At 25.6% G+C, this 13,790-nt stretch overlaps 2 protein-coding genes across 14 annotated transcripts in view; one reads left to right on the top strand and one right to left on the bottom strand.

Moving 5' to 3' along the window:
* The first annotated feature begins 1,140 nt into the window (after positions 1–1,140).
* strat (RAB interacting factor STRAT) lies at positions 1,141–1,975 on the top strand. Its single transcript, XM_029301330.2, has 2 exons — positions 1,141–1,366; positions 1,698–1,975. Exons 1-2 carry the CDS (start codon positions 1,244–1,246, stop codon positions 1,929–1,931), a joined length of 357 nt encoding a protein of 118 aa, XP_029157163.1. The 5' UTR covers positions 1,141–1,243; the 3' UTR covers positions 1,932–1,975.
* Positions 1,976–9,608: 7,633 nt separating this feature from the next.
* The window catches only part of pHCl-1 (pH-sensitive chloride channel 1), a 55,766-nt gene continuing 51,584 nt past the window's right edge, over positions 9,609–13,790 (bottom strand). For 11 of the 13 annotated variants that reach the window (XM_029301351.2, XM_029301356.2, XM_029301354.2 and 8 more), the window contains 2 exons: positions 13,178–13,294; positions 9,609–12,413 (listed from right to left, as the gene is read on the bottom strand). In XM_029301351.2, coding sequence (XP_029157184.1) covers positions 12,282–12,413; positions 13,178–13,294 — 249 coding nt within the window. In that variant the 3' untranslated portion in view covers positions 9,609–12,281. Of the gene's footprint in view, positions 12,414–13,177; positions 13,304–13,790 lie in introns of all 13 variants that reach the window. The other 2 variants (XM_029301355.2, XM_029301359.2) reach the window with 1 other exon arrangement.

Raw genomic sequence — 13,790 nt, 5'->3', positions numbered from 1 at the left:
GCAGGCTGAGAGGAGGAACAGGCCTAGGAGGCAGTGAGCACCAGCGGAGCAACCTTGGGGTATAAATTTATTATGTGTAAAATACTTGTTATAAAGCTTGTATTTGATCATTTTATTCTTGTATTTAAATGATTTAAGCAAGAAAGAATTAGAAAAAAATACGTTTGATATATAAAATTTATATAAAAGTTTTTATATAAAAATTTGTATTAGAAAAATAGTCTTCACAAAAAGTTTCAAAGTTATTTTATTATTTATTTTTCTGTTGATTCTTGTACGCGTTAACTATAAAATTCAATGGGTACAATGATTATTTTTAGATCAAAATATGAATTATTTTGCACTACTCTAATTTGAATTCTATATTTGTGTGTTACAGATTAACGTAGCTTCGATGCAGTCAACTCCGCTGTATCATCGATCGGTGAGTGAACTTTTATGTTATTTTGAGGTGACGATTTCGTAAAAATTAGATATATAGATTTAGATTTTGTAGATTTTAAACTGCATAGATTGTAGATAGTTTCGTTCATCTCAAATTGAATGGATTACAAAACAATAAATTAAGATAAAATATAAAAGAAGCTAAAAATTTAATCTGATTTATTTTAGAAATTTATTTAAAGAACAGACTAATTATTATTAATTGTATTTATAGTTATGAATTGTAAAAATAATGTTATAATTATAAATAATTTTTTATTATAATGCACAATTTTATTTTTTAATGTTTTGTAATCTATTCATTCATGTAGATTTTGTAGATCGATTGTAACTTGTTTTTAATTAAAGCAAAAGTTACAATTTAAAATTGCAAAGATATTTCACGAATTTTTTATTATCATTGAAAATGTTTATTACGTGTGGTAATTGTGATACTGTATTTTTGTGTATATTTATATTCTCCTGACGAATATGTTATTAGTATTTTATTTCATCTAAGCAGAAAATGTTATATACTATCATAAAAATATTATCAATATTTTTTTACAATCGAATTCCTCTATTCTGAAATCGTTGACTTTTCGATTATTTTGCAATAATTTTTCAATTTATCTGAATGGGTTCTCATTCTGTTTCGACGCATGCGCAAGACGGAATGTTGATTCATTTACATATCTTGTCACACATTTTCGATCACGTGGTTATGTATATAAAGCGTAGTGAAGTTGAGATCACAGGCATACGTAAACGCCGATCTAAATCGTAGAAGAAAAAGAAAGTTCAAGGTTTATTTTGAACAATGTCAGCGAATATTATTGATACGAAAAAAGATGCAGAAGGCAAAAACAAAAGCAAAATTTATTGCACATTTTGCCCTTCAAAAATGCTTAATGCTGGAACAGCTAGGTTAATAAATATGGAGGTTAGTTTATATTGTGTTTGTCTTGTACATAATAATATGTTAATATTAAAATAATCTTTATTGTTTATTTCTTTCACATAATATTACATCAGTGCATTTATATTGTTCTATTGTTCTTAATTAAAAACATTTTTGATATATTATGTTGTTTTACACTTTACTGATCATTTCTACTCTAAAACTGGTATTGATTCTTGTATACAATATGATAATGTATAAATTTAAATTTATATATTTTATATATGTACAAAACATCCACACACATATAAGAATCTATCATAAATAGAAAATTAAGCAATTACATTAATAACAACATGACATTTTTTTGCAGTTTGCATTACCTTATATACATAGCAAAGGAGATGATAAAGATAATGAGTCTGAAGTTATTTTGAATTATTGGTTAGTGGAAAATATGTTTACTTTTGAAAATATTGGTGTGTCACACACAGTAGATAATGTCAAGTACCTAGCTTGCGCTGATTGTGATAGGGGTCCAGTAGGGTGGCACGATTTGTCTACCCAAAAATCATACATTGCACTGTGCAGAGTCAAACATGAATAAATAGGGCTATGTATGCTTATTAATAAAATAATTTTATAATTTTATGTGCAAATATATATAATTTTTTACAAGCACACGTACACAAGTACAAAAATAATATATGCGGATATAAAATAATAGTTAAGTAATTATATGGATATGTGGTTTTTATACAAAGGCTATTCTAAGTTTTTATAACTTAAAATAAATCAACATGTATTTTTTTTAAATTAAGCAAATAATTATTTTAAAGATAAAATCCTATTTATATAAAAACAAGTCATAACAGTATAATATTACTTTATATCAAGTTATCTCTTACGCTGTCTTAAAAATTATATCAATATTATATAAAAAGAATAATATAGTGGGGAATAAGAATAACAATTTATTTTAGTTGACAATTTTATATTTAATGATAATATACATTACAAATAATAAATTAAATCAAATAAATTGGTGATAATAAATAATAATCAGGTGGAGGGTGGTCCTCAAACAAAGCTTTGCCTGCAACATGCAGATAAAATCTATTGTGCCTCTCTATTTGGCAGTTCAGATTTCAGATGTTTAAATTATTGATACAATTTAACAATTAATGAATTTTATTTAGAATTAAAAATCAGCTTTATTTAATGTACATAACATGTATTGTGTGTCATTACATATCGCTGGTTTTATGTCATTTCGGAAATTATGCACACATTAAATTATAGATGTCATATGTTAATTTCATTAATCATAAATGGATGTTGCAGTGGCGTACATAATTTTTATATATATTTTCTTTCGCGTAATTTATATATATGTAGATATATATGAATAATATTGTTTATCATATATATATTATCTATTTTACGAAACTATTTTTACGACTTGAGAATTTAGTTTACTATTACTTATTTAATTCTGTTTGTATTTTTTTATCATTTTAATCTTAAATATTGCAAAAATAGTCACGCGCGCATTTATGTTAGTATTACACTGATATTTAATAATATCACAACTCTTTTTACCTTATCTCGAAACTTGCAATTATATTCATGGTAGTAAGACATCACGATAAAATCATAAATTATGAAAATTATTTGCAATTTTACAAATATATATATATATATATATATATATATATATATATATATCTATTTCGAAAAAATATATATACATAGAGAAATTATTATAGAAATATATATAGAAATCAAAGAAGTCAGAATAAAAGTCATCTTAATAAAATATTCTTATAAATAAATAAATGATAACTATGTAAAAAATAATTATATGCTATGTAATTATATATTGATATATATACTATGATGCTTAAATAATTATATTTTCTTACTTGTGTAACATTTAAATGAATGTAGAATATTAAAGATCTTATAGTGTCTAAATATGATTTCCGTGTTTCCTCCATCATTACCCTCATTGTCATAGCATATATTTATTATTTTGCGTCTAATAATATCTACATAGTTTTAAGTGCATATACTTGTATGTAAGGTGCCTTATAAGTATAGATGGCAAAGTTTTTATTCTTGTGGAACTGCAATTGGAACTTATGGAAAAGATATGAAGTTAATTTTTTTATATAATAAATTTGCAAAATATTAAGATTAAAAATTGATAAATTTGAAATATTGAATTATACAGAAAATAAATATTTGTTAATTTACATATAGTTATTCTACATGTAAATTGTATACAAATATATTTGCTTAAACAATCGATAAGAGAAATAGTATAGAAATAGAGTCAAATTTTATATAATTTTATCGTAAACTATATCACTACAAAATTCATATTTTTGTTAATATAGAAAAATCATTTATTTTTCGGTTTTAAGTTTCTAATTTCAGAAGAAATATTTAAAATACAACACTATATAATTTACTGCGGGTAAAATAAAAGTTCCTTTTTATTTTTTTTCCATATGTTGTAATAATATTTAAAAAAGCAATTATAAATTAATAAATCTCTCTATAAATATTTATAATTTAAAATTATACTTTTGTATGCAAAAACTATATAACATAACACAATTCTTTCTTACATAATGGAGTTTGCACTATTTTTCAATTATAATCTCTATTTTCACTTTTGATGTGTACTTTAATAAAAATTCAATAAATAACATTTGAATAAATATTACAAACAAATAAGTATTGCAGATTGCATAGGATTATGAATCTAAAAAGATACAACCAACAGGGTACATGATGACGGTATAAAGTATCGGTATAACTACTTATATTTTGGTCCGTAGAATATTAAAACGTGAACAATATTAATTAATTAAATTATTAGCATTTCTATAATCTAATGATTTATATTCATTCACAGCATAAAATATACAAAATACAGCAATAAGTTCAACAATTTTTATTCTTGTTTCATATCGCTGTTAGGCTCGATATATTTTTTCTCCGTTAACAAAGAGAAATAAAATTACATATTATTTATAAATAACAAAGATAACAAATATTTTGTATAAATAATTGTCAGATTATTTAGAAAATAAAGCAAAATATTATATTACGCATATATATTTATACAAAAAATAATATTAATATAAAGAATTGAACACTAAAAAATATTGATATAATAAACACATTGAACACTTAATTATTTATAAATATTAATTTTGAATATTTAAAATTTTTTTTAATTTTAAAGAAACATCTTAACATTTGTGAGCCCAGCCACATGATCAAGTTACAAATTAATTTCTTACAACTATTCAACTAATTTATTTTAACAACTAAGAAATTAGTAGGGTTTCTACAATTTAAAATATAAATTTCAACGAACTAATAAGAACCAAACGCGGATAGTAGTGAGGCAATTTCAATAAAAATTAATTTTTTACTGAAACTGATTTGTTTTGCATAGAGCACACATTTTTTAGCATAATACCAAGTAATTAAAATAAATTTCGATATGAAATTTAAATTTGAAATTAATTTTAATTACTTGGTATCACACGTGTTTGGCTCTTATTTAGCCTGTTAAATATAAATTCGATTAAATAACAAATTTTTATCAATGCTTGGCTTTACATAATATTCATTGTGTCAATTATATGTACAGATTTTTGTAATATTATTCATGTAAAGAATTGTGAGGTAGCAGTGCGGTATAAACTGTATGCGATCAGGTAAATTCTGTTACGGAGAAATGTAATCTTTTCGAATCCTGATTCAAAGCTTTTACCAGATTAATTTAACAGTAGAAATAAATCGAAAGAAGAAACAATAAGATACTCTCCTCTATCCACACATTATATACTATTACATATAATTTTAGAGAGACTTATAAGAAATATATATATAAATGCATCGCGATAATCTTTACCATAATCTTTTCGTATTATCGTAGAAATATACTTATGTTATATCGTATCGATTTATAATGTGAACTTATAGTGCATACACATAGAGAGTCTAGATATAAATTTCTTTTAAAACAGCATGATCGAGTTGTGAATGTGTCTCATCCGACATTAACAAAGCGTAAGCGATGCATAAACAATGATATTAGTTTTTTGGGGTCTTCTCAGGTCAGAGAAAAATTTCTCAAAGCTCAATATATGTTAATACATATAATATGTATACGTACGTATTCCTAAAGTACAGATTTACATTTTTTTCGGCGGAATCATAATTTACAATTCTACAATACCAATTACTAAACGCAGTCACGTGATACTTGAGCTCTGCAAGAAGTGTCACAAACATTCATTAGAATATGTTCGTAGAAGAATTTTTGCTGCACAATTACCTTCCAAGTAGCGATAAACACCATAAGCAATAAATTTTTTATTTGAGCACTGCAGTTTTATAACGATTTTATTTCAATGCAAAAATAAATGTATAATTTATAAAAATCCTGATATTAAATATGAAATTATATAAATTTCAAATATATATTCTACAAATCAAGATATATTTCTCTAAACTTTTTCGTTTAAAATAAATACTATTCAAAGATCTTTGTTTTTCAATTTTAACATATACTTCTTTTGTATCATTATTCTGCTAAAAATAAAATGTTTTCTAGGCGTTTTCTTTTGTTGCTACTTGTAAGGAAGAGTCGTTGCAGAAAATATCCTTCTATTCTAATGTGATGAAAACTACTGTGATGAGGGAGGATATTACCTACACATAAAATTTTTTCACTAAAAACAGTTCTATTATTGCATTATTACCACGAGTATGCATAACGTGAATTAATGCATAATTGTGTATTAAACTAATATAATTCTGGAATGTAGATTTGTCAAATCGAAGATTACGTCGGATAGAATCGTTCATTATTGCTCGCGTGTTATTTCAGTAGATCGTAATATCGGTAAATAAGCCGTAAATCGTAGGCCACACACAAAGAGGACTTGCAGTAATTTATAATTTATAAATAATACTTATAAATAATAAATATAAATAATATAAATAAGTATTTACAAATAATAAATTAACCAAGAGCTAACAAGTTTGTAGAATCGTCCGAATTAAGATTTAAATCTGCATATATTTTGCAAGCCTATATTTTTAAGTTATGAGAGATCTCGATTTTACACATATATTGTACATTTTTTTTATAATGTACATCTTATTTTTTACGAATCTCCATGTTTTTTCATGTCATAATACGCAAACTTTACGTTCACTTTATATCATAAATAATAATCTTTTTTTTATACTTTAGTTGCATGGCAGTGTTTCGAATTATAAGATTTTAATAGGGGTGCGAACACACATATGATCAAATAAAAAAAATCACTGTTATATTTTTATAATGATAGTAAAGACGTCCGAAAATAATACTTGTGAAATTTTATCATAAATCAAAATTATTGTGAAATATTTCAACATATGCACATTAGTTACGGATCTGGAAGTAAGGTTTATTTATTTAAATGGACAAAAGATTTATATAAAAAATGATTTACCGTCTAGCATGTTTTGTTTTTATTTTATTACATAAAACATAGACATTTTTTATACAGAATGATTTATCACAATGCAAAGTCTTACCAAACTCTTTAAAAAATAGCCAAAGTTATCTATATATATTTACATGTAAATTATTTATTTCCCTTGTAACTTTAAATTATGAAACACAAAGACCCATATTTTCGAACCATTTTAATTGCTAAAAGTGCTTAGTTCGAGAATATGGGCCCCAAAGCGTGTTTTACAATTTAAAATATAATAATATGAAATAAATTAATATATACATATCAAATAATATAATTTATTTGTTGGCAATATATGTATTATTATCAATTGTGTATGTATGTATGTATGTGTAATTGATAATAATAATAATATATTGTCAAAATAAGAAATATAATATTAAATACATGATACACCAAATAAATAATTTTAATTTGGAGATAGTCAGCAGTAAATTTATTCGCACCAACTTACGAAATTTTGATATTTAAATTTATGATGTTTTTGCTTTGGATTTTTGTTTTCTTTCAAAACAGTCAATATTATATACTAATCGAATTAATCAATATAAACATGAATTATTTATATTTGATCTTTCTCAATTTTTCAACAAGTTTTAATGTTGGAAATTTCAAGGAATTATATTATCTCGTTTTATTATCTGCAAGATATTCAATTCTATTAGACTTATATAATATTAATATTACGTTTTTATGATTCTACCTTTTTTTACATAAACTTATTTGTTAACTTTCACGTAAATAAACAATAATTAAAATCTTTCAAATTTTATTCAAGATTATAATTTTGACAATATACATATATCAAGCTATACATTATTGGGATTGATTCCACTAATAAAAATATTTACCAAAATTACAATTGGACACTATCAGCTATTTTTTGTTAAAAGGCAATAAACAATCAAATCCAAATGATAAAAGCAATATTTGTAACAAATATTATACAAATATGAAGTATTTGTGCATATCGTCAACTAAAATTTTTTATATTTTGTGTAAATTATATTTTATATTTCACTGTAAAATTCTATTTAAATCATTAAGAATCAAATTAAATTTTATTTACTATCTAATGTCTAAAGAAAATCGCAGAAATTTATTTTAAATAAAATGTTAAAAGTTGTAATGTTATAGAAAAAAGCAGCTGTAAAACTATTTTTGATGTCTAGATAAATTTAAGATATCTTTGATACTAATACGATATATTATACGACAATCTTATAAGAAATAAATATTACTATTCAAGAACTTAAAAATTAAACTTTGGCTAATTTTTAAGGAGATGAGAAACACTGATCTGGACGAAAAAAGTATATGTGACGATCAGAAAAAAATATATTACTTCATCTTTTTGATGTCATAGGCAAATGGTTATAATAATGTCAGTTTATATTATTATGCAACATTACATAATTATTAAAATTAATTAAATTAATTAAGCTAAAAATATTACAATTTATTTAAAATTTAATTTATAATTTTAAAATATTTGAAAAATTTTTTTGTAATTCTTTTCCTTGTTTTCGTAAGTTTTATTATTTATATTTATTAGTAAAGCCGACAGTTTGTATTTCCAAATTGAGGCATCACTGATTATTTATTAAATAAAATTACTTATTTCGAATTGTATTGCCTAACAATCATCTCTTTCTCTCTCCTCTTACAACTTTGTCCTACTTTCTTCTTTTTTATTATTTTCTTTTTTCTTTCTCTTTTTCTATCTTCTTTCTCACTTTTTTTTTTAATTTGATCCCATTGTAGTGTGATACTTTGTTATTACTCTCTCTACATTTTTTAAATCTTGCTTGCATATATAGACAAGAGAAGGAAGCGTGTTATTGTTTCTTTTATTCTTCCCTTTCTGCTCTTCGCGATATCGTAGCATCATAGAGTAAAAAAAATTTTTTAATTTTAGAAACTGCATACTGAAGACATTTCTATTCTTTCTGCTTTTTGGCCTTACATGTTTGAAGAATTTTTATATATTATTGCGTACAATCAACATTTTATTATATATTGCAAGGTACCTCTTAAAAGAGGTGCGATATTCATATACAAATATTTTTAATTTTTATTTTATATATTCCTTTTTCTCATTTTCTTGCTCATTTTTCTTTTATTTTAATTATATCTATTTTATTCGTAACTCGTAACCAATAATACAATTTATCTGAGCAATAATTTTGTAAAATACTGTTGAATAATTTTAGAAATAGAATGTTAGATTATTCTGAAAAAAATTACATAACAAAAATTTGGAAACGGTTTTTATATGTATAAATTCATCAAGAATTTTTTAAAATCAGAAATTGCATAATCTTTTTCATTTATTATTACACTTATTCAAATAAAATTATATTAATATTGATTTTAATATAATAGTAGGAAAATACAATAGAGTCTCGTTAATTTTAGCCTTGTTAATTTTGGTACTTTTCCACATGTAGGTACTTTCAAAAATACCAATATCGCATATTTTTTGTCATGATAGACAGATTTTGTAATGACATGTACAGATAATTTTGTATTTATAACTACGTAAATAAAATAATTAGGCAACTTTTATAGTGAAAAATTTTGATTTTTATTATTAAGTTTGCATTAATTTTGGTTTTTCAAAAAATTGTTACTCTTATGCTGCCAAAATTAAGGCTAAAATTAGAGATTTTATTGTATGAGGTGTATTAAGGCCACCCAATAAAATTGCAGGCAATTTTCGGAAATACATAATAATTTTAATTATTTATTAAAAAGGGCTGTGACACAATTAATTTCAATTACTTCAATTTCTTTAATTTTGTCATATTGATGCGCATCACTAACCACTTAAATTATTTATTATAAAATTAGAGTGCTGCGCGAATGTGTGATGTTTATTATTTTGTTATTTTATTTTTGACTTTTTTCTCGTAAAAATTGATAAGGTGATAAACATTGTTGAAGCGAATGCATTTAAAGATTAAGCGACATTTTAAACTAAATTTCTATTTGGGCGTTTTTTTTTTTTTTTTTTTTTTGAAGATGACATCGATAATTAGAGTTGCACAATCTTTCAAAAAACGATGCTTGTTGTTTTACAATGTGCATTAAAAGATTTCGAAGTTAGAGAAAAATACATACATCTATACGCCAGTGAGAATGAAAGTCCTTTGGCAGTTAGACGAGATCTGTATTAATGAGTATATTTATTGTTCAGGCTTCTTATATGTGGACGTCTCAGTTAGCAATATATACGGGATATCTCTCTAAACACTTTTCCTAATATTAAATCACAGTAATAACAACATAAATATAGTATTAAAAAAAAAGGTCTATAAGATTTCTTACATTGTATAAACATAAGAGATAAGTAAGAGAAAAAAATAATTCGAGTTTTGGGTGAACTTTATATGTTAACTGGATAATATATATATATATATATGTATATCTTGACATTTTTTCATCATACTATATAACAAACTTAGATCAGTGCTAACCGCCATTAGATATATCGATTCTTATACATGTTTTTTTTCGAATTTGAATGCGCATTCGTCGTCCGTATATACGCGTGTGTGCGTGCGTGCGTGCGCTTGTGTTGTGTGTCCACATGTTCCACTATATTGAGAAATGTATATTAATATTTTAATTGATATTAATATTTTTCCTCGTATTCAATAGCGAATAGCGCAATAACAACAGCAAGACGGTCGTATCTCCTTATAATTATAAGTAATATCTAGTGTATCTCGAGTGAATTACCGAAACATATTCCCGGTATATACATTCGGTTTATATTTTCTTGGTCTGTTGGTTTTTGATATTGCTAGACACGATAAGTATAACTCAATCAGTACAAATGGAGGATGCGCATTTAAAAGCGCCTCCGACATTGCGTCTCTTCTAATTGTAAGTACTGTAATATTACAACAGTGACTTGTATAGTAGTAGCGATAATACAATAATAGAATAGCAACCGTAACAGTATAATAATGTATTAATTTTACGATAATAATAAAAATAGCAGTAATAATAATAATAGTATAGCATAGCATAGCATATGCTGTTCCTAAAATAGTATGCAGGCTACAAGTAGAAATTTCGAATTAGCCGACAGCGCTCGACATGTGTCATAGAAATAGTTGTGATCAATGTATTCTGAGAAGAAAACATCAGAGTATTGCATGTTACTACTTTCAGTAATATCAAGGTGATGTTTTTCTTCCGCAGTGCATATGACGCATTAAATCGACTGCGAATCGCTTTTTTCGTTCCTCTAGCATTTACCATATTTTTCATATAAAGTGAACAAGAGTCTGCACTTTATATTTTCCATTTTCTATCAAGTTGAATGGCGGCAATTTCCCTGGGTTTCAACGTACACAAAACGTTATGATAAATGTATATATTTTCACCAAAAAGTCTTCACCTCCGATTCGGCTTTCCGTTCAATAACATCTATCCGATTTGACAGAATACTTGACACGTAAAATGAGCCGTTCACTTATTTATGTATAAATGTAAATATTACAGTGAAAGCTATATATATATCTATAATTATCTATTATCTTTGATCATTTTAAAACGCTTATTTATTGGTTTCAATATTTGTTAAAGAACATGAATGGGTCATGTTATGTGAAATATCCTGTACTTGTCGCTTTTCTCTCTCTCTATTTTCCTATCATTCTACATTTAATGTTTGGTTGCGGATATTTCGCTATCATATGCCTGATAAGGATGTTCGAATTAGGCGCAATGATAATATTTTATATATTATGTGTAATCATTATTAACTAAGCTAAGCGTCATTCTCTTGGTTTGACTGAGAAGCGTTCGCCGGCGGCATCTTATCTATTATTTCTAAAGATATAAGAGAGGAAAAAGAAACAGAGATAAATGTATAACATGACTGCTGTTCATAGTTGCGGAGCGGACGTGAATCTACTTTCTCCATAAAGAAGTGCTTTTAAAATTTATCACACGTGAGAGAAATGAAGAATAAACAAAGACGAATCTGTCTCGTGGATACTCTTTTCTTTCTTAGGTTGCGAATATATTCCATCAGCATATTTTTTCTCTCCTCTTCATTTATCAAACATTACTTATTCAAGCTAATCCGGCTGATCTGGCTTGTTGTTCATTATAGACGAATAATTTCACGATTTTCCATTAAAAATTCCGGTTTTTGCGTGTTGAGTTACGTTATCGTTATCTTCGCAGTGAAGATCCAATCATCACAAATTCATACGATTATCGATATCTTTATTTACACTTAGAGGTATTTCTGTTCTTGAGAGAAAGCTCACTGTAGATTCAATCCCCATGGCCTGAGCATTGTTGTTGCCTATGACGAGGCTTCGTTGTCGCTCATACCAATGATGAGAGATCTTTCGAGGATCGTTGTGCGTCGCTCTCTACGAGGTGCCCTTATAGTGAATGAAGAAAAAAGTGAGGAACATGAAATAGGCGACTGGAAAAGTGATCCTGGCTATCACGTCAATTGTTTTTGCCACTCTAATTGGATGCGGCGGGTCTTTTTTCCGTAGCTGTAAGGAGAACAATTTTCTTACTATGAGCAACTTTCAGATTTCTTAAGACATACATATATCGATCATATGAATCACTAATAATTAGAAAACAAATTTGTTATTACGCATTAAACAAATCGGTTTTATATATTCGATTTACAAGAGAATGTAAACAATTATTCTTTAATTCTTTTTTATATGTCAAGTGTGTGTGTGTGTATATGTATATACACAGAGAGAATTTTCTCTTAGAATTTCTACTAAAAATTATGGTAATCGGGACAATATGGTATTGGAAGAATTTTATTAAGTGTTTCTCTGATTAATATTTACCACACAAATCCAAGTGACGATGGTAAAATTAATACAAATTGTCAGGCATTGACGTACACGCTATGAAATATCTATAATAGACCTATTGTAGTATTTATATTAATCTTTATAAAAGTTTAATCTTGCATCTTTAATCTGATTAAAGATCGAAACTAGTATCTATATTGCAAGTTTAATTTTTTATGAATAATATAAATACTGCAATAGGTCTCTTATAGATGTTTCGTAGCGTGTATGTGCCTAACAATTTGTATTAATGTTATCACTTGGATTTATTCTGTGTGTGTAAAAGAACAAATAAAAAATATATATCTTTTTTTAATCCTAATTTTATATTTTTCAAGAAAAGAAAAGAAACAAATGATATTCACACATAATGGATTAAAATACCTATATGAAATATATGTGTATATAAATTACATATAAATTATATATATAAATTTACTTACTTCGGCAGTACAACCATTCGTTGCCGTGTGCGTGCAAGGATTAGGTCCACAATTAGTGCAAGTGACAATCTCGTTCGCTCCAGTAGTACCACCGGTAGTAGTTCCTCCTTCCCGCTTCTTTTTACCCTGCGACAGGGTCTCCGTAGAAGAAACTTATAATTTCAATGACATTACGTCATTTTAAACAATGATTCATTCTTTCCTATTTTTTTCGTTCTTTTTTTAGATCTTTTTCCTTTTTTTCCCCCAAAATATATATACATTGACAATTTTCAATTTTTCACGTTTACATTACATATCATTATCTATCGTTTTTATACATATACAAGCAAGTATAGTCAAGTAATTGATAAATAAATAAAAATGGAAATATTGTCTATCGTTTTTTAATATGTCATATAATAGCAGAATAATTGATTTTTCGAAAAAATATATAATAATAAATAATCGACAAGTATGACATTTTATATAAACACGCTAAATAATAACATAAAAATATACTAATAAAAAAAGAAGTTGATATGGCTTTAACAATCTGCTTGTATGTGACACTTTAAAAAAATTAAATATATGTGTATCCAAGACACATATAGAGTATTATTTTCGCATTATA

Source organism: Nylanderia fulva, unplaced genomic scaffold (assembly GCF_048542155.1).
Source record: "Nylanderia fulva isolate GAGA-0341 unplaced genomic scaffold, ASM4854215v1 Scaffold7, whole genome shotgun sequence".
Classification (NCBI taxonomy): domain Eukaryota; kingdom Metazoa; phylum Arthropoda; class Insecta; order Hymenoptera; family Formicidae; genus Nylanderia; species Nylanderia fulva.
This window is presented reverse-complemented; position numbering and strand designations above follow the sequence as displayed.

Bases quoted from the DNA above. Each gene is read 5' to 3' on its own strand.
- strat (XM_029301330.2), top strand. From the start codon at position 1,244: ATGTCAGCGAATATTATTGATACGAAAAAAGATGCAGAAGGCAAAAAC. The intron at 1,367-1,697 runs GTTAGTTTATAT...ATTTTTTTGCAG, and splicing joins CTAGGTTAATAAATATGGAG to TTTGCATTACCTTATATACA.